Source organism: Cydia fagiglandana, chromosome 23 (genome assembly GCF_963556715.1).
Source record: "Cydia fagiglandana chromosome 23, ilCydFagi1.1, whole genome shotgun sequence".
Taxonomy (NCBI): Eukaryota; Metazoa; Arthropoda; class Insecta; order Lepidoptera; family Tortricidae; genus Cydia; species Cydia fagiglandana.
The window spans coordinates 8,897,922-8,919,618 of record NC_085954.1 but is presented as its reverse complement, the minus strand read 5'-3'; the positions used below and the strand labels follow the sequence as shown (position 1 = coordinate 8,919,618).

Below are 21,697 nucleotides of genomic sequence, written 5' to 3'. Positions count from 1 at the left end.
GTTCAGGGAACTTGTTCAGCTGTCCATAGTAGAGTCAGACAAGTAAATCTGTCCTTGTGGTCTATTTGCAGAAAAAATGATTCATTTTGAGATGATAGTGTAGTGGGGAGTGATACCCTGCAGTGACCGCTTCGCACAAGAATGGTACCTACAGGCGGACGCTCGGACTAGTCAGTGTCGCCTAACTATGAGAATGTTATGTATTTGAAATTGACGAAAAATTATTATGGTAGGGAGGGTGTAATACGGGAATTGACAAGCTCTTCTAAGGAACATGTCGAATGTGAAACATGCATTCCCGAACATTTCTGATACCCACCCTTTTCCAATATTATTGTTCTTCACTCATTGACAATTCAACCCACGTGTCATTTTCCCCAATGCAGTTCCGGTACATTTATATTATCGACACACGATGCGCGGCTCTAACCTAACGCTTATAAAGTTTACGTACCGACAAGCGCTTACGCCGTTGACCTAGAGACTATTATTACTTAATCCGCGCGGAAACGGTCCTTGTCGGTCTGCACTGCGGGCAGTCCATGCGCGCCGTTGTCATGTATACAAGACTTCTAGTAGAGCCTAGTGCGGTGATATTATGTCATGAATCGATATTGTTTAGTGGTTGTTTTTAATGATAAAGACCATTATTTTTAACATTGTCGTGTGTAAAAAATATGTTAATTTTTGGCATTCTCGAAATAAATTAAAGTTGGTTAAGAACAAAGCCAAATTGAGAAGATTTTTACCATAAATTGTAAATATCGATATCACATTTTGCAATCCCTAAACTTTTTATTAGTTGTTTACTTAGAATTTACTCTGGCGTGTGAGTGACCGTCTTTGCGGACTAGGTCCGGCGGCCAAAAGGTTAAAAAACAAAACCTCAAGGTCGTTTTTTGGCTGGCATTGCTGGCAAATATATTTAGACCCCTGTGGCAGATGATAACCCTTTATAAGGCATAAATAAGAGTGTAAGTATGCAAAGTTGAACTCTATCACTTTGAAATAAAGTTCAAAATCAGGTGGGAAATACGCCCCACAGAGTTAACGCACGCTACTTGTGCTATAGTCAGACCGTAAAAAGTCTGCAGCGATTTTGTTAGCCCACGCAGTGCAAGTGTCATTTTAAACGTCAAACTTATGGAATTATGACGTATACATAACACTTACACTGCGTGGGCTATCAAATCCGCTGCAGATTTTGTTTGGTGCGACTCTAATGGATGTCCCCTAGATGATGAAAGTCCGTAGGTGAATAGGTACGGTAGCTACAAAATTCTATTTGAATAAGCTACTTCATGATGTAAAATCTAAAATGAAACATATGTTTGTCAAAACATTTATTCGAATCATTGTGGCAACAGTTACTATCACAAACAGAACGACTACGGCCTAAAACATTTAAGAATATAAATCTAATGACTTTGTCGTAGAAAAGTGCTCTCAAGTAGAAGCCGCGTGTGGCTTAGGCAGGGTCTTTAGGGCAGGGAGCTTTTTCAACGCGCCTTAAAAAAGCGCTTGAATATGTCCGCACTTTAAATTCGATTTAATGACCAAGGCTTAAAGTCTAAAATCCAACAACGCTTGATAAAAAAGCGCCACCGCGGTCATGTGAATACATAGATGGCTAATATCCATTTGTGTCATTCAAACGCTTTTTTAACGCGCGTTGAAAAAGCTGTCGTGCGAATGGGGCCTAAAAATAGACTACTGTTTCTCGGTTAGTGTTGTGTGTGGGGCACTTATAGGGAAGAAGGGAGAGTAAGGTACATATAGTTGGTCAAACCAATTTGTCAGTCACTTAGAACAAGGAAAACTATACCTACTCATCCTTTTAGGTGCTAGTACTAGTGCAAGACAAAGATAGTATGATTCTCTCTGTCTATGATTAAAATGAGACAGTCCTTTGACAAACTATAATAGGGCCCGACAAATTGTGTAGTCTAAAATTCTTTTTTATTTATGTGCACACATATACCATGGCAAAAAATAGGGTTGTTGGGGGAATAATGAAGAAGGGTTTTATGCTTGACCCGTATTGCCGAAAATAGATATTTTATACATTTTACAGTTTTACTTCTAGTAAGAAGTTTAACATAGGTACCTATATATAATGTTAATCATATTCTATTGTGCGACAAGAAATATCAAAAAATTACTACCGATTGATAAATCATAGCTAACAAAGACAAGTGAATAGTACTACTGTTAATTCATTTACGAACAAAGCTCTCTCAGTTGTTTAAGATTACTGGTATAAGAGATATTATTTCGAGCGAATACAGATGTGTATGGAAATAGTAGTCTATATTACTGACGTGTCTCTAAAAAGAACATATTGCCTGCATTATTGCCATATTTTGATAACATTCATATTTTAATTTAAAATACCTAGTCTATTTAATACTTAGTTTGAAATCTGAATCAGCCATAACATGTTCAGTCGTGTAAGATAAAACGTTTACTTTTTAAATGTTAAAACATCAGTTTGGACAGAAAAGCTTATATAAAATATAAATATGCGACTCACTTCGCTGGTCCATGGCGGGTTAGTGGGTCGCAATATCTTATAGTAAGTAAATATACATTCTACTTGTTTAGATATTTACCTAATGAGTCAATCGATAAAATGGTTTGAGGATTTTTTTTGCTTTACTGGCAACATTCATCAACGTCGCACCACCTGATTTGATCGGACAATTTAATCAGATTGGCGGAAATTGTCCCCATCTGGACACGCCTTAAGCGTGGGTAGTACAACGCTCTGTTAAGAATTTTCCTGATTTGTATAAGGCATAAATAATATAGGGGTAATTAATATTTATAACTACATACGTACTTACAAACAACAATTTTGCTTTAAAAACAATCATACACATAATACACAACCCATCACATAAAATCTTTAAAATGGTTACACCAAAAACACTATAAAAATCTGTAAAGCTGATTTAAAATTCCTTAATTTAATATTAACCATATTTACGGCCATTAATTTGTGAAAACTTTGGTATTGTGTAAAATATTCATTAATATTGCACTTAAAACTAATACGATAGCATTATTTTTCTTAAAATCTATGAGAACAAACTTGTTTTTCACCTTCGTGGCCATTTGGCCTTCAGGCGATTTCAAATCCTTTTTTTATCATTAAATTGACTAACTAAAAGTTATAAATCCGCAATTCCTCGTCAAATCGTCGAATTTAACCCGAAAGCGATTTTAAATCGCTCGAACCGACTTTGCAGTCCTCGATTTGAACCCAAGTACCTTGACATAAAGGTGACTTTATATGCTGATAGTGCTTATAGTATCTGCAGGTACCGGGGTCACCACGGGCTGTTGTATCGCCGGGTCCAGTAAAGGAATGCTGTCAGTTGTTCTGAAAATGAAATAATTATATAAATCTTGTGATTTGGCTATTTTGTCTCCACCTAAGACCCCGACTTAGTTGTTGCGTTTTTGAATTTGAAACGTTTATTTAATCAATAAAAGATCAGAATAAATTGCAGAATAGGTACAGTCATCAGCAATAGTATCTTACACAACTAGGGCCGCAAAAATATGTGCCACGTTCTTATTTGGAGCGCAATAAGAGCGCGTCATATATTTTTGCGGCCCTAGTTGTGTAAGATACTATTGCTGATGACTGTACAACATTTTGTACAAGGGGTCTTAGGAGGTTAAAGTTGATTTTTTTATTATTCTTTATTTATTTATTGAGGGTTTTTTAACAAATGCCACCCTCATAGAGGTTATGACGAATAAAACAGTTTAAAACTTCCCCCTTGTTAATAATGTTACTAGTAAAGAAAATAAGCTACTAATTTGGTATTATTTGTATACTGTAACGATAATAATGATTATTATTTACAAGCTCTGCCCGCGGTTTTGCACATAATTTTATTTAAGAGAGTTAGTCAATTAAAGATTATACATGCTAAATTTTATAACATTCGATTAAGTTTAAAAAAACAGGTAATAGACAGAGTCACTTACGTATTTATAATATAAAAATGTACTATAGTGCGATATAAAATAGTAGAAATTAAATAAAACGGAACTAAATAATTCCCATACTAAATTGTTGCCATGTTTAAGCATTTTACGTAGATTTAACAGCTACGTAGGAAGCGGCATCCTAAATAATTTTCTACAATTTCTTGTCGAACTATAACTATAGACGGTCAAACAAGTTTGTCAGTAGAAAAAGGCGCGAGCTTCGAATTTTCATAACTCTTCTCGCCTACATTTTTTAAATTTGCCGCTCTTTTCTACTGACGGAAATGGGTATACTTATATTAGTATAGATACTATGAATTTTACCTCGTTCTGGTCAACGTTTGTTCAGTGACGACTTCCTCGCAACATGGTGTCGTTTTGTTGCGGACGATGGGAAGAGTCGTACACAATGTGGCCGAGAGATACACATACTGAAAAAATACAACGTAATGTTAAGTTAAAAATCAATATGTGCTAGTTTATATAGAGACGGAGAGATAGCTCGAGAAAAGTAGGTATGTAATTTTGATAGGTAGGTTGTATTGTATACCATTTTTAATGTGTTTAAATAATTTTTTTTATTATTGTTCATATTTGTGTACAAGAATAAATAAATTTTGTTACAATTTTGGTAGCAAGTAAAACGTCATTATAATTATTTTACAATACTATTCCTATATTTCATATTACTACACCCGAGCATCTGGCAAGTGCGAGTCGGACTCGCGCACGAAGGGTTCCGTACCATAATGCAAAAAAAAAAAACAAAAAGAAAACGGTCACCCATCCAAACCAAGTACTGACCCCTCCCGACGTTACTTAACTTTGGTCAAAAATCACGTTTGTTGTATGGGAGCCCCATTTAAATCTTTATTTTATTCTGTTTTAGTATTTGTTGTTATAGCGGCAACAGAAATACATCATCTGTGAAAATTTCAACTGTCTAGCTATCACGGTTCGTGAGATACAGCCTGGTGACAGACGGACGGACGGACGGACGGACGGACGGACAGCGAAGTCTTAGTAATAGGGTCCCGTTTTACCCTTTGGGTACGGAACGTATAAACGGTATAGCAGAAAATTCATTGCTAACTTATACTTTAGTTTCTATTACTGAGAATTCCATTTTCAAAATAATTTGTTTTTGAGATAGCGCTATTCGGCTTAGGAGGGCAGCATATACCTAGGAGAAAAAAGAAACAGACTGTTTTCCAAGGAGCTCTAAAACGAATGAGTTAAAAACTACTCTTTGATTTGGGAGTGCTTACCATAACGACAACGAGTATCAAATAAATAGTCGGCGTAGACCAGTGGCCAGAGTTTTCAATGGCGACAACACCCATCACCCAGTTGATAGCGAAGAAGGGCTCCAACACTAAGCACAAGTTCAGGTAAGACTTTAGTTCGTTCCCTTCCGTATTCCAACTCCATTTCAAAGACAGGTTGTCCATGCTGTAGAGTACGTTTAGAAGTCCTCTGTCTTGTAAGGCTTTTATGTATGGAGGCTGGAAATGAGACATTAATAATTATTTATTATAGGACACCTTATGTTAACTTTACCTTACCTTTAAGGCGTGCAATAAATCACCTTTTTTCTACAGGCTGAGACTATATCTGTATAAAGGAAAATCTTTATCTCCCGAAATGATGTCCCATTAATCCTATTATACATGACTTAGGGGCTAGAGATTATTAATCTTTAGTTTACTGTTAGTAAGTTAAAGCACCTAACTGTAACTGTAGCATGGTAATAAAGGTAAGTATAGCAACAAATTCATGTAATTACCCTTACCTGATTCTCACCGTCTAAATCTAACTCTCCATTAGAATTCTCCAGATTAACATTATACTGGCAATCATCCTCACTCATATTGTAATCTTTATCTGAAGTGTCTGTGTTCTTCCGGCTACTGCTAGGGCTGTATATGTTATCCAAAGTATCGATACTTCCGGTGCTGTTCCTTTGCTCATTCTTAGGCCAGTTGGCTAGGTGATGGTCTACCAATTCCTGAATCTTGGCTGTTAGCATTTCAGCTTGCTTCCTATTGACGCTTTGCAGTCCGATTATTATAATGCCAGTATTGATCAGGATCAGTATCATAGCTGGAACCATGAATCCCATGACCATCCCCTTTTCAATCGACATCCAGCAATAGTGCTTTATTTCGTAGTGTTCCATCGATAGAGCGTAGTTGAACTGAAATTAAGTATTTTTTTTTAAGTGAAACTTTTATTTTATCGCCCCATTACTGCTTGTATAAGATAATATTACCATTGGAATGTTTCTTGTAGATTACTTTTCTAATGTTTTTCATAGTTTTACTACAGACATCAGCCGGCGTATTATGGATGGGATGGCTTTATCCATCTTGATCCACGTGATAAAATAACTGTCACTTTTTAACACCATAGGATAGAAAGTGACGGACACCGTTTTATCACGCTGTCACGTAGACAAGAACGACCATCATATCCGTACAGATCGAGACCGATTAACTATATTACGCTTACAGTTGTTATAGAATAAATATGATAAAAACATACCATGACCACAATCGCCGGTACTCCATAAGCCAGCAAGTAGATATACTTAAGCGGCAGCAGTGTATCGCAGACGCAGTACTCAGCCACGGCCGCGGCAAGCGCCACGATCCACATCGCGCAGGACACGTGCGTGTAGTGGAGGAGGAGGGCGATGCGCTCACATTGAGACGGGGATGAGACGCCCTGGGTAAATGAAGAGGATAATAAATTTATTCAGGACGCTTAGAAGTTAGACCAAGAAAAGTCTGCAGCGATTTTGATAGCCCACGCAGTGCAAGTGTTATTTATACGTTATAATTTCATAGAAGTTTGACGTTCAACATAACAATTGCACTGCGTAGACTATCATCTTTTTATTGCAGGTTTTGTTGGTCTAACTCTACATTACTTAAGACTATTATGAAAATCCTTTTACAGTTGAAAGTATAAACGACACTGAAACGGCCTCCTCTCAGCGTGATGCCTGGTTACATATCGGATACCTTGATGCTGGTCTTTCTTGAAGACCCATCCATAAGATTACGTCAGAACGCAAATATATTTTTGGGAATATGCAAGTAAAATGTTATGATTTCCCATAACTTGTCCTTGATGTCCTTATAGTGTGTCTCTGTAAACTTATCTCCTGCTCACTTATTTCTGTTTGCTTTCCAAATAAATAAAATAAAATAAACATGTTTTGCACTTCTTGTAGATATCTACACTGACTGCGCCAGTATCGCCTAGTTTTATTTTGAAAAGTTTGAAGCAGTTTGAAAAGAACTTAGCGGTCTTTCTAGATTTAAAAAAGGCGTTTGACACAGTCTCTCTTCCCATTCTTGTGCAAAAGCTGGAAAAAAAAGGTGTCAGGGGTACACCACTCGCACTCTTTATAGATTACCTGTACGGTAGGCAGCAACGGGTTAAGCTGGGCGAATATAATAGTGAAGATGAGGACGTGCTGTACGGCGTGCCCCAGGGAAGTGTTTTAGGCCCAACTTTATTTTTAGTCTATATTAACGACCTCTGTGACATGACCATTCCTAAAGCTAACATATTCTCCTACGCTGATGACACAGCCGTTATTTTTTCTGGAAAATCATGGGATGAGGTGAAGGTCAACGCTGAAATTGGTATGGCTAAAATCTCGAATTGGCTAAGGATAAATTTGTTAACACTGAACACGAATAAAACAAAATATATATGCTTTAGTATAACAAATTCCACTCAGCCTCCCTTTCAAATGGACCTTAAAATTCACTCGTGCCAACGATCTAACTCTTCTGTCTGTAATTGTCCGGTTATAGAAAAAGTAGCTGAAACAAAATACCTAGGTGTACTCTTGGATCAAAACTTGAACTGGTATTCTCACATTGACCAAATCACTAGTAGAGTTAGGAAAATGATCTGGATATTTAAGACGCTGAGGTACATTGTTCCATGTAAAATGAGCACAACTTTAACCAACTCCCGCAATGTTTTAAATGAAATTTATATGTCCTTGGTACAATCTATAATAGTGTATTGTATACCTGTGTGGGGAGGCGCAGCAAAAAGTCGTCTCATTGATCTGGAACGAGCTCAACGTGCTCTGTTAAAAGTCATGTTTTTCAAAAAAATTAGATTCCCCACCGACTTATTATTCCAAACTAGTGGCCTACTTTCTGTCAGGAAGTTATATATATTACAAACAACACTAAAAACACACAAATTATTACCTTATAACCCTAACTACAAAAATAATAGACGTATTATCCATGTAGCTACAACTTCACGTACAAGATCGCACTTTGCAAGGTCGCAATTTAACGCAAAGTCTGCCTATTTATATAATAAAATAAATAAAGAATTAGACATCCACTCAAAGTCACACCGAGATTGCAAAACGCTCCTTACTCAGTGGCTAAAAACGAAATCATATGAGGAAACGGAAAAACTACTAATCTTAGAATACTAAATAACACAAATAAAAAATGGCAATCGGACAGAATAGTCTCTGTCATATATATACACACACACACACACACACACACACACACACACACACACACACACACGCACACGCGCGAGCGTTTTACATGCATTTACATTAAATTTATTATTATATTTAAGCTACTTACAATAAAATAAATCTGTTAAAATTTAACACCTAATTATAAGCTATATGCTTTACGTGTAAGCTAAAAATGGTCATTGTTGTTATTTTAGTTTTAGAAATTATATTTTTAGGTATTTATGTTTAGATAAAAAGTTTGTTGTTAACCTAGGGAAGAGCGGTGCCTCCCAACACAGGCAATTCTTTGCTTACCGGGCGGCTCCATCCCCTAAACCATGGCCACGTGTATTTAAATGAAATAAAGGATTTTGTATTTGATTTGTATTTGTATTTGTTTGGTGAAGCGCTCCATGTGTTTTATTACTTCTATTGTCGTCTTAGTTGGTTATATTCCCGTTACTCTATGTTTGTGTGATTATATATGGGAGCGCCAACATTGGCGTCAAAACATAACATGGTGGAATCCAGTAATTTTGACGAGATCTCGAACGTCAACTTTGTACCAACTAAGATGCAATGTGGATTGGGGTTATTGAGAGATATGTACTTACCATGACTGCTTGCATATAAATAAAAGAACAAGCCCCTAGACAGCAGCACAGGTTAATGTTGATTGGGTATAGCTTGCTGCTCTTTCTGAATTCAGCTGCGTATTCACTCCATAGCAGCCACAACACAGTGGCAGCTAACATCGTAACTGCGATACTGCTTGTGACGAATATCTATTAACACAACAATATTTTGTTTGTATTACATACTTTCACCGACTGGATTTATGAACTTGACTGTACATATGACATAAAGTTTCACATGTTGCAAAATAATACTTACCAATATTTTCCATTCATTTCTCACGCCATGGCAGTTGTTAAAGCCGTAAAGGTATGTAACACTGTCTATGATATTATGCTCCTTCAGATCCGCATCGGCCAGGGAGTCATCTGGTAAGTCCACCTCCGAGTCCATCGCTCGGGCGTCCACCGATTTGCCTAAAATGTAATCATTATATTTCTATTTGTTGATGTAAACGACACAAACCTATAAATATGTTAAGTGAAAGAAGTTCAACAGAAAAACAAACAACTGTTGATTTTAAAATCATATGTTCAGTGAACCTGTTGCTTTCAATTTTAAAATGCCGTTTACCTTGATTGCTTCTGGTTAAAATTTCTGGATTTGGATATAACGGAGGATTGTCATCGTAAATGGAAGACGTAAAGTTAGATACTACTCCGCCATATTCGGAGTCGTAAGAGGTAATGTCGTAGTCCGTGCGATCTTCCCTTGGATATGCTTTTCGATATTTAATTGAGACTGGCTGGAACGATCGGTACGACGGTGGTTTTTGGTTCTTGAAGAAACTATCATCCATACTTGATCGACGTACATGGTGGAAGGTCCTATTTTGCTGTAGAGCTAATTAATAACAACAAATACATTTATATTAAGTATATGACAGATTTGAGACTCGTAATCATTAAGAAAAAATTATAATAATACTTACCATTTGTATTACAAACAAAAAAATGCTCTATAAGAGCTATTGTAAATATTAACTTAAAAATATGAGACATTTTATTTATATTTTAAATACAATCACTTTGGATAAAAAAGGATCACTTGTTAATATTTTATTGCGTCTAATCGTAGCTAATCATTTCCTAATTTGTTTCTACGACTATCCTCTGTTTATTTTTAATACAATCGATTAGGCCAAACATTTTCCGCGAAAATACAAAAATCAATACATTGCTTACGTTACATTTGACGCAACACTCGATTGTTTAATTCACGTAAACTAAACTTTATCTAAACTAATTAACTAGTTTTTATTTAAACGTATGACATTATCCGTTTTTTAATATTTGCTTTAATAATGTAATAATTTAATAATGACAAATCGCTTATTTTTGTACTTGGTAGAAATTATCACAATATCCTAGCAACACTTTCTAAAAACCTCAAGAAGGATTTTCATGAGGTTTTAGGTGTTCATAAAATTACGATTAAAATAATTTTCTAATATGTACATCACTCATTATCCATTTGGTAACACAATAAATTAATCATTCTTTATTATGTAAGTGATATTTTATAAATTTACTATGAATATCGTACAATTTCCATTTTCGTAAAGGTATTAAAGCTAATCATAAGAAACTCATCGACACCACAGGTGACCAGAGGGCTGGCAGCTACCTCGGCCAGAGAATAAGCCTGGCCATCCAAAAAGGAAACGCTGCCAGCCTCCTGGGCACCATAACAAACGAAGGCGACCTGGGGAGCATTTTTTATTTATAAGTTCTGTTAAATTTTAGTTTTAATTTTAATGTTGTTTTTATTATCACTTTATTTGTTATTGGTAAATAAAATTTATTTATCATAAGAAAAATACTTCTTTAAAATGTCAAATTGTCCAACTGTCACTGTCAACTCCAATGCACCTGTCATTTACACAACAAATTCAAACGCAATAGTTTCTTGAAATGCACCCAAAATAACTCAAAAATGAGTTCAATATTAAAATTTATTCGTGATAATCACATATTGGCCATAATAGAATCAGCAGTAGTGAAAAAAAAGTCAAGACTGAGCCTCAACGCGTTCGATATCACAGAAATTCCCAGCCTTTTGTATACCTGTTACGAAGTCGAGCATCTTTACCTACATAGAAACAAAATAACAACAATATCAGTGGAATTAACACAGTTATTAAATTTGACGACGCTGACCCTTGATTATAACAACATAAGTTCCTTGCCACCGGAGATAGGGAGCTTGAAAAACCTAGTGAACTTGAATTTGAGTTACAATCCTTTACAAGTGTTGATACCCGAGATTGGTGAACTGGAGAACCTTGAGGCGTTCTGGTGCAACAGGATAGGGCTCCGGGAGATACCAAAGGAGATCGGGAACCTTAGTAAGTTAGATACATTTGGGGCGCGAGGAAATCTACTCAAAACTATACCGGAGGAAATGACCAAACTGTCAAAATTGAGGTGAGAATTATTTTTAACGTAGAATGAACTTGACATTGAATTTCTGGCGGAAACTAGTTGGCAAGGATTTTATTGTTTTTATTAACAAGTGTTTTAATTATTATTCACTTAACAAATACAAAACAAAACACATTTCATACATTATCATTATTTTGTGTGGTTAAGGACAAATATATTTTTAGACTTAATAATGCTAGAAATAATAATGTAGATGCAGGGACAACACAAAATAGATTGTTGTGGCGAAAACTTATGAGGAGCGCTGACCCAAAGTGATATGGGAATGAAGAAGATATTTTTAGACTTAATAAAAAAAACGAAATTTGAGGTAACATTTTAAAAAGTGGCATACTTAACTAAAACCTAGCTTTAAAAATTGTGTTCAATACAGTATTGGTATTTTATACCCATCATCATCATCATCATATTTATTCATCAACAATACAAAATTGTGTGTTTGTGTTGTTTGTGTTTCGATGACCGGTCTGGCCTAGTGGGTACTGACCCTGGCTATGAAGCCGATGGTCCCGGGTTCGAATCCTGGTAAGGGCATTTATTTGTATGATGATACAGATATTTTGTTCCTGAGTCATGGTTGTTTTCTATGTATTTAAGTATTTATATATTATATATCCCAGCGCATGTTTGGTTTGCCTTTTCGGCGCTTACCGTCTGGGCCTTTCCAGTTCGTGACTATGGCTGTCCATCTGTGGTCTTTTAGGCGAGCCACATGTCCCGCCCATCTCCATTTTAGCTTTCTAGCGTGTTCTAGAGCATCTATTGCTTTTATTGTTGCTTTTATTTTACTATGTCTTATCTTTTGTATCTTTTTTATGTTCAACATGCTTCCTTCCATTCCCCTCTGGCAAGTAATAATTTTATTTTTTATTTTTTCTGTGAACTTCCATGTCTGGCAAGCATATGTTAAGCTGGGGATGAGGCAGGTGTCCATAGCCTTCTTTTTAAGAGTTATTGGCATGCTACTTTTAAATATTTCTTTATAAGACCAATATTTGTTCCATGTATTTTTGATTCTTCTGTCAACTTCTAGTTCATTGTTCTTGTTGTTGAAACCAATCTGCTTTCCTAAGTATATATAGCTTTCAACATAGTCTAATGGTTTGTTGTCTACAATGATATCTATTTGTTTTGAGTTGGTCATGGTTTTTGTTTTATTTATATTCATCTCCAGTCCTACTTGTTTGCTTGCATTTTGGAGACCATCTATCATGGATTGCAGGTTTCGGGACGATTCCGCGAGCAGCACCAGGTCGTCTGCGAATCTGAGGTGGCTGAGATATTTCCCTTTGATAAATAGGCCTTGGTTTTTCCATTTTAAGCTGCATATGACTGCGCTGGGAGGAAGACATGAAAAGAATTGCTGGTCCAAATTGGAAGAGAATAGCACAAGACCGTGAAAAATGGATATCTTTGGAAGAGGCCTTCACCTAACGGGTTCCTACAAATTAAATCAACATAAATATAGTAACAAACTTATGTATAACAAAAGGAAATAAAAGGCTTTTTATTTTTATTTTATTTTATTTATTTATTATATTATATATATCGTTGTCTGAGTACCCACAACACAAGCCTTCTTGAGCTTACCGTGGGGCTTAGTCAATTTGTGTAAAAAATGTCCTAAAAAAAAATGTGCTTGAAATGCACTTAGTTACAATAAAATACTATTATCATCTTTATGTTTGCTTTGTATTCTTTTAACAACTTTTATTCTAACTGAAGGTATGACCATACTACCATAGATTTATATACAACACCAATTCTGCACCAATATTTCAAATCATACCACATTCCAGATGGCTAACCCTAGAGCACAATGAGATTGAGACCCTACCGAACACCCTCGGAGGCCTAGAAGCCCTGGTACACTGTAATCTGCGGCACAACAACCTCAGGGAATTCCCGATGTCCGTGCTGCAGTGCGGTGATCTCATGTTTCTACAGCTTAATAATAACCAGGTAAGGTTAAGTTCCAAGGACCAATCCCTTCCAGCTCCTATAAGAAATAGTTCCAACACTGAAACATTAAAAACAAATATAACTGAAAAGGAGCATTCCACGGGCTGTCCCGTAAAAACGCATTTTATTTCCTGTGTTGCGACTTTTTTTTCGGCATTTAAAGCAGGCAATTATTCCTCTGTGCATATTTTTTCCATTTTTAATAGAAAAGGAATCTCTTATATCTGCAAATCTTCAGAACATTTGCGTTTGTACGGGACAAACGGTAGACAATTTCATGGAATGCTCCAAAAGCAGAATAAGATTTAAGAAAGTAACAAAGTTAAAGTAGAAAGGAATGGAAACAGCTGGGAGAGGCCTGTGTCACAAGATACGCCTATAGTTTTTAAGTAAATTTGTTTAAAAATATAATGTAATACCGTTTTTGTTTCGGCAATAAAGGCTATTATGATTATGAAGGGTGAGTTAAAAACTTATGGCATTATTCATAAACACGTTACTGGACTGAATTAGCTATGAATCATTTGTCTTTATCTGTCATTTTGACTTATGTATTTGTAAGAATGGGATAAACAATAATTTATGAACTAAATCGGGCCTGTAAACTTTGAAAGATATAACCTCTAGCCGCCCAGAGACCTATAAAAAGGTCTCCTGTTCCATTTTAATTTGAACTTTGTGTTGACAAAATAAGATTTCATTTTGCTTGGCAAGATTTAACATATGGGCGGCTCGAGGTTAAAATTGAGGCCACTAAAGTGGAAAAGAATTTATTTAAACTTTATTGCATCAAATACCAATAAAATGTACAAATGGCGAATAAGAATAAACTAGGTTAAGCTCTATTATTATTAATTCGGTCGTTTAATCTAAATTATAATATTCTAGATATCCAGCTTACCTGAGGACTTCGACATAAATTCCCTGCAAGTGTTAGAAATGATAGACATGAGGGACAACCCCATCTGTGAGCTTGATCATCCAGTAAGTTAATTTTTTTTTAAATATTCTACCCAAAATTAGCTGGCTGAGATCCGCACACAATAGCCGACATATGCGGTCTGTGAGATAGACTACCCGTCTTGTTCTATGTTGCAATAAAAACCGAATACTAGATGGAGAGATGCTACGAAATTTCGATAGATTCTGGTGGAGAACAGCACAGAATAGGAAGGAATGGGAAAAACTGGGGGAGGCCTTTTCCGCACACGCGGCATGCAAATGAATAAAATAAAGTGAAAAACAATAAAAGTTAAAAAAACTATTTAATAAATAAGTGTATAACAATGAAAGTGTAAAAATAACAAAAACGCATGAAATAAAAGCTATTACTATTACTACTATTACTTGTTCTATGTTACTTGTTTAGAAGTATTAATTAGTGAGGGATGGGTCAGTCTTATCTTGCGAGCGAGATACTGTCACACCTCTGTGGGTTTTACTCATTATTTTCGCTTCTAAAGAGGGTGACTGCTATTAGTTATTGGTCACTTCATAGTAATTGCCCTTTTCTAACAAATCAGAAAGAAACAAGCGAAAAGAAGTCTTATTTTTAGGATTTGCCATATACTACGCAGTGGCACGCGTGTCTCACTCCGCGATTTCGTCGCTTTGCTACAGGTAGCTAAAAGTACATCCGTTCGGCCCCAATTTTGGGGTTTGCCATAAGCCGCGCGTGGCGCTGTCGCTACCTAGCGGCCATATCTGTGCTCATCGTAACAGACGCATTTTGTTAGAGAGTGAGTCTTCTGTACTTAGTACTATTATTTATTCTGTGGTAGTGGCCAATAACTTTAGCAGTCACCCGATATTGTTTTCAGAAACACATGCTCATCCGCTACGCGGACGTGTCAACGCCGAGCTCGCTGAGCGAGATAGCGTCAGCGTCGGGGTCGGGGCGGCACGCGGCCGCGCTGGCCGTCAACGCCACCGCGCTGCGCCTGCCCGCCGTGCCCGGCCCCAGGCGGCTCGACAACCACGCCTTCATGGGTGAGTGACAGAGACATCCCATTTGTAAAGGTACAGCGTAAAGATTAGCTTTTGATTCTCTTAACTTTACGATTTCTGCCATCTGACCTTCCAACCCAGAGGGTAAACTAGGCCTTATTGGGATAAGTCCGGTTTCCTCACGATGTTTTCCTTCACCGAAAAGCGACTGGCAAATATCAAATGATATTTCGTACATAAGTTCCGAAAAACTAATTGGTACGAGCCGGGGTTTGAACCCGCGACCTCCGGATTGAAAGTCGCACGCTCTTACCGCTAAGCCACCAGCGCGTCCCCTAACTTATAGCCTACCTAATCTAATATTGAGCGAATTTCCTTTTTCAGCCGAAATGGACCTGGACGCATCCTCGGTAGACTCCTCTGAGGACTGGGAGAACAGCGTGAACAGCTCCGAGCTGGACGTGCAGTACCAGAGCGACGAGGAGCGCGCCGATAATGAGGTACGCCGGCATTGAGGCTCTCTTCTCAGTCGTTAGAGCACTGCTCTGAGAGCAGTCGTGGTCATTAAGGTCATTGTACGGCCTTTTTTAGGGTTCCGTACCCAAAGGGTAAAACGGGACCCTATTACTAAGACTTCGCTGTCCGTCCGTCTGTCCGTCTGTCTGTCACCAGGCTCACGAACCGTGATAGACAGATGAAATTTTCACAGATGATGTATTTCTGTTGCCGCTATAACAACAAATACTAAAAACAGAATAAAATAAAGATTTAAATGGGGCTCCCATACAACAAACGTGATTTTTGACCAAAGTTAAGCAACGTCGGGAGTGGCCAGTACTTGGATAGGTGACCGTTTGTTTTTGCTTTTTTTTTTCGTTTTTTTTTTGCATTATGGTACGGAACCCTTCGTGCGCGAGTCCGACTCGCACTTGCCCGGTTTTTTGTTGTTTCCCGCCATGCTTCGCTATAAGCTTTTATTTAGTTTCACCTGTCCCGTTGTCTGTCTGTAATCAAATCTTGCAAGTTAAATTTGATCCACTTCCCGGTTTCCGATTGAGCTGAAATTTTGCATGCATGTATAAATCGGATGACAATGCAATATTATGGTACCATCGAGCTGATCTGATGATGGAGACAGGAGGTGGCCATATGAACTCTGCGATGAAACAACGCAACCAAATTGTGTTAGGGGTTTTTAGAATTGTCTCAATGAGTATTAGTTCTCTGTCGTAAGAAAAGTACAGTCAGCGATAAAAGCTTGTACCAAAAATGAAATTTTTGCCAATAACTTATTTATTGCATTCCGCACGCACATATTTAAAGGTGACACGGTGAGAGTTTTATCTTGGTCGGTTCATCGCATTGTAGGCTGCAATCTGGGTCTTGTGCCACCTCGTGTGATCCACTCTGTCCTGAACAACAAGCCTCTCCATGGCGTCGTCATACCTACCTACCACATGCGCATGGGCCCAGTAATAAATATAGTTACCATTTTCCGCACGAAATATATAATTATATTCATTAAAAGAGATATATACCATTTTTTCAATACCCCCCCCCCCCCCCCCCCCCGAGCATCTACACCCATATCTAAAGATTCTTAAGTAATTTATTTAACAAACGGAACACACAAACAAATTAAACGTCGGTATGTGTTTCCCGTCTTTGTATGTGTTGCGTTGATAAGATTACTTTAGGGTGGTATTCCACTTTCATTTCTTTCTCCAATGTGTATTGCGTCTCACATTTTGCTTAATGAGAGAGTGATAACAAAACAGCCGCAGAAATACATACCTACAAAACATATGAGTAAATACCTATAATTAGGGTAGTCGTCTTACATTTACCTTAATAAACGAACAATCTTGTATGGAAACATATATTCAAAGTGAGCTGTTTCAATTGCCCATTAGGTGAGGTACATCACATGTGATACAGAACATATACCGATATAAAACAGCCCCGGAAATGGGCCCAAAACATATTTACCTATTTGAGCTAGACTCCCTATATTTACACTACTGACGTGATAACATTAGTCAGGTGGAATACCACACTTAGACACAACAAAAGTCGGTACTTTATCCATATTTGTGTGCGTCAACTCAGTTTACACACTAACAATCATGCGACCACCGGACGGCGTTGTAAACACGCTCACATAGATCGCTCAATTCTTCCAGGCCGTCGGCATGGTGTTGCCAGAGCTGTCCCGCTACGCCTCCACCGCCAGTTAAGCTGGCAACACTGGGAGGATAATTATGGTAAGTAAAAAAATAAAAACAAATAGCTTAACGACTGGTGCTACCGAACATACGAGTACGTATTAATCTAATTCAATCACTAATACTAGCTCTTGATTGTCTTAGGCCCACTTGCACCATTCCACTAACCCGGGGTTAAGCGGTTAAACTGTTAACCTAGTGTCAAATTGTATGGCTAACCATGGCAACTCCTGGTTTAACCGGTTAACCCCGGGTTAATGAAATGGTGCAAGTGGGCCTTACTGTATTTATATGAACTACGTTCCTTTAATAATCATGGAACATGTGTAGGCACAGACTTTATTTGAGATCTTACGTCATTCGGTTGAAAATTGGAAAGAACATATCAATATTTTTGTTCATGACAACCAAAGCGTTGAGAAAATTAAGTTAATTTGTTTCTTATCAAGCAGCTCTTAGGACCTATCATGGTCTCGTCCCGTCCATTCTTAGTTACGGTATTGATCTATGGGGTAACTCTCTAACAATATACAAATCACCAGACGGTTTTTTTTGTATTCAAATTATAAAGACGCTGTCAATCTGTCATAGAAGGTTAAGTATTCTAGGCCCTTTAATTTATTTCATGACCCTGAATAGTCGGAAGCTTAAATACAACATAAACTCCCTAATTCTTACAGATTAGGGCGTGATTTGGCCAGAGCTGTTCCACTACTTCACCGCTAGTTAAGCAGGGAAAACTACGAGGGAAATGGTGATTATATCAATAATTTTTTTAGCAACTGTTTCATTTGACAATGCAACTTGAAATGTCATTATTCCTGTTTAGAAAAACTGTAAACATTCATGTGAAGACAATTGAACCTATGTGCTTATGACATGTTGTTATAAAACAGGTCGAATTGATCCTTCTTTTTTTTAGGTCGGTTAAAAACTGTAAACATCTCTTAAGGTGGTTCGCTTTTCATACAAAATTCAATCAAAGCTCATTAAGTAACTACACACTATTAGTACATAAATATTTCCGCATTTATCTTCTTTCGAATATTCGTTTGCGCGAAATTAACAGGAAAACAATGTTTCATACAGAAATCATGCAAAAATCATAGTTAACTTTTCATCAATTTTACGTATGTGTGTGTCACAAATGTCGTGTACAGATACATTTGCGACGTTGCCATACCATTTCCGACGTTGCCGGGCTGACCACGGCTCGAATTTGGAGTGCCGTCATGTTTAGTCCAATTTTGTTGACACTGATATTTGACAGGTAGTTAATTGACCTAAGCGAGAATAAGTACCCGAAGTTCGTCAGCTTAGCTAAGAACTATCATGGCGTGTTATGCAAACAGTCGCTTTTTTGCTTGCAAACGGAAGATTCCCGGTTCGATCCCCAGTCATTGTATGCTGGAACATAACTTTTTGTATTTTTGTTACACCTAAATTTCGTATTGTTTTTTTATTTTTATTTAATTTTTCTTATTATCATAAATCGATTGATTAATTTTTCTTATTATCATAAATCGATTGATTAAGTATGGGCTACACGTATTCTTTTATTTTTACAAAGATAATTAGAAATTATACTCTACCTAATCTCTCTGATTTTTACAATCAGGACATCCTCACTGCAATAAAAGAGAAGTGTATAAAATTTCCTGTGGTTAAAAATAATGGATTTTGTCTATGAATGAAAAACTCAATTATTACTATAGTTTGTTTTTTTTAGCATTAGAAATAAGGTAAACAATCTTGACGTGCCTTTTAATTGAAAAACACATTTTAAAAATTTTAAGTTACGGCAAATATGTAACAATTATAAATCTAATACCATCATTTATATTCTTCTGCTTTCATAAGTAATCGTTTTTGATATTTAAAAAGCGTTTTTGAATTAAAAGACATGTCAAGATCGCTTACCTTCTTGCAAGTTCTTTCTAATGCTAAAAAAAACGAACTATAGTTACAACCAGATAAGTAAATTATAACTTGATTATAACTTTATTAGAATCCATATTGTTGCAAATGTTGCATCATCTTTCTTTCTATTACATTAGTGATTTTTTCCTAGATTCATGATATTATACAATTTCTTTCAGGTTTCAGGTACGGATAACAAATATGAAAAAACCGGGCAAGTGCGAGTCGGACTCGCGCACAAAGGGTTCCGTACCATAAAGCAAAAAAAAAACGAAAAAAAAATGCAAAAAGAAAACGGTCACCCATCCAAGTACTGACCACGCACGACGTTGCTTAACTTTGGTCAAAAATCACGTTTGCTGTATGGGAGCCCCACTTAAATCTTTATTTTATTCTGTTTTTAGTATTTGTTGTTATAGCGGCAACAGAAATACATCATCTGTGAAATCTATCACGGTTCGTGAGATACAGCCTGGTGACAGACAGACGGACAGACGGACGGACGAACGGATGGATGGACGGACCGACAGCGAAGTCTTAGTAATAGGGTCCCGTTTTACCCTTTGGGTACGGAACCCTAAAAAATGTACTGTACTTGAAATCATAATAAAAAAAAAATATGTTTTCATTTTATTTTACAATTACCTACTACTTTATTAGAGGTTGAGCAGTAAGGGATTGCTTTACTTGTAGAATTATAACTACATATTAGCGCTTTAAAAAAACTGATACCTGCAGGTATCAGTTGACACTTACAAACCTGGACTTCCTTGGGGTCATTCCGCTAAGAATCGTCAGTAGGTATTCTCCATACTAGCATAAAAAGATATCCTAAAATGTCGGTTCCATCACGTCAGGTTTTAGTATCAAAAATGTTTCCCAGCCTGCGTGACGTAGCGGAAACTAAAACTTGTATACAAATATTTGGGACATAGTTTTTATATTAGCATCAGGATTCAACAAGAATATGCTAGTGATTCTGAGTTGGAAGAACCCAAAAAGATCTTAATCTGTGAAAATCAGGTATTGAATATTTTTTTTGAAAACGTTGATAAAGTAATTTATTGATAATACCTGATAACGCGCTGCTGGCCTAGCGGAAAACAATTCGGAGGTCGCGGGTTCCAACCGCGGCTCGTACCAATGATTTTTCGAACTTTTGTACGAAATAGCATTTGATACCTATTTATATACCGATACCTATTTTTCGGTGAAAGAAAACAATGTGAGGAAACCGGCCTAATCCAAATAAGTTTACTCTCTGGGTTGGAAGGTCAGGGCAGTCGCTTTCGTAAAAACTAGTGCGCATGCCAGTTCTGGGATTAGTTGCCAAGCGGACCCCACGTGAGGAAGAAGATTGAATATCTGGGAGACCGACCAAAGCTTACAAAACATAAAAACTCAAAAATGCGCGTTTTCTCATAGATCAGACCTAGCTAAGAGATCAAACCCCTTATAGCAAATTTCATCGAAATCGTTAGAGCCGTTTCTGATACCATCCAAATATATAAATAAATAATTATATACATAATAATTGCTCGTTTAAAGGTAAGATAACACAAAGGAGAAACAAAAAGAAATTACCTACTCGCACCAGTCTTGAACCCCAATCCTCTTGCACGTATTTCCACGAACATACCGTTACGCTATTGCAACATACTTACGTTGTGTGAAATTGTCTACTACAACGATCACGGAAACACTGTTTGCATGTGTGAGTAACAGTAGGAAAAAGCGTGACAGCAACACTCCGTCGAATTAAAAAGGTGGTTTTTGCACAATGAAGTATTCAATGTTTATTTTAATAGTTCAATATTTACTTAAAGAGTGCGCGAAACATACTTTTAAGTATACAAATACCAAGACCATTTCACAAAAAAATAAAATCTGAAATTTTGCAAAAGTGGTGCCATCTAGCGAGAGTTAAGTTTTGAGTAACCTAGGCGAACCACCTTAAAGTTGTAGTCTCCATATTTAAGCATCTTGAAGATCTGGCTGTGCCAAAAAGCTTATAGAAATACTGAATATTAAATAAAAAAATG

The 21,697-nt window shown here is 36.9% G+C and overlaps 2 protein-coding genes across 3 annotated transcripts; one reads left to right on the top strand and one right to left on the bottom strand.

Annotated features, from left to right (window-relative positions):
* Positions 1-1,330: 1,330 nt before the first annotated feature.
* On the bottom strand, positions 1,331-10,355 carry LOC134676018 (uncharacterized). The gene is made up of 9 exons (XM_063534334.1): positions 10,089-10,355; positions 9,731-10,000; positions 9,416-9,573; positions 9,136-9,306; positions 6,550-6,732; positions 5,798-6,202; positions 5,274-5,510; positions 4,330-4,436; positions 1,331-3,385 (listed from the first exon to the last, which is right to left on the bottom strand). Exons 1-9 carry the CDS (start codon positions 10,156-10,158, stop codon positions 3,292-3,294), a joined length of 1,695 nt encoding a protein of 564 aa, XP_063390404.1. The 5' UTR covers positions 10,159-10,355; the 3' UTR covers positions 1,331-3,291.
* Positions 10,356-10,994: 639 nt separating this feature from the next.
* Positions 10,995-18,517, top strand: LOC134675804 (leucine-rich repeat protein SHOC-2-like). Of its 2 annotated transcripts, none has more exons than XM_063534102.1 (7): positions 10,995-11,583; positions 13,401-13,563; positions 14,452-14,547; positions 15,384-15,552; positions 15,895-16,010; positions 17,694-17,774; positions 18,416-18,517. In XM_063534102.1, the coding sequence occupies exons 1-6, from the start codon at positions 11,093-11,095 to the stop codon at positions 17,745-17,747; spliced, it is 1,089 nt and encodes a 362-aa protein (XP_063390172.1). In that variant the 5' UTR covers positions 10,995-11,092; the 3' UTR covers positions 17,748-17,774; positions 18,416-18,517. The 2 variants fall into 2 exon arrangements, with proteins under 2 accessions (XP_063390172.1, XP_063390171.1); XM_063534101.1 differs by having other exon boundaries at positions 17,676-17,774; positions 18,416-18,514.
* The last annotated feature ends 3,180 nt before the right edge of the window (positions 18,518-21,697 follow it).

Bases quoted from the DNA above. Each gene is read 5' to 3' on its own strand.
- LOC134675804 (XM_063534101.1), top strand. From the start codon at position 11,093: ATGAGTTCAATATTAAAATTTATTCGTGATAATCACATATTGGCCATA. The intron at 13,564-14,451 runs GTAAGGTTAAGT...ATAATATTCTAG, and splicing joins TACAGCTTAATAATAACCAG to ATATCCAGCTTACCTGAGGA. The intron at 14,548-15,383 runs GTAAGTTAATTT...TATTGTTTTCAG, and splicing joins TCTGTGAGCTTGATCATCCA to AAACACATGCTCATCCGCTA.
- LOC134676018 (XM_063534334.1), bottom strand. From the start codon at position 10,158: ATGTCTCATATTTTTAAGTTAATATTTACAATAGCTCTTATAGAGCAT. The intron at 9,307-9,415 runs GTAAGTATTATT...TTGTGTTAATAG, and splicing joins GAAATGAATGGAAAATATTG to ATATTCGTCACAAGCAGTAT. The intron at 6,733-9,135 runs GTAAGTACATAT...TCATTTACCCAG, and splicing joins TTTATATGCAAGCAGTCATG to GGCGTCTCATCCCCGTCTCA.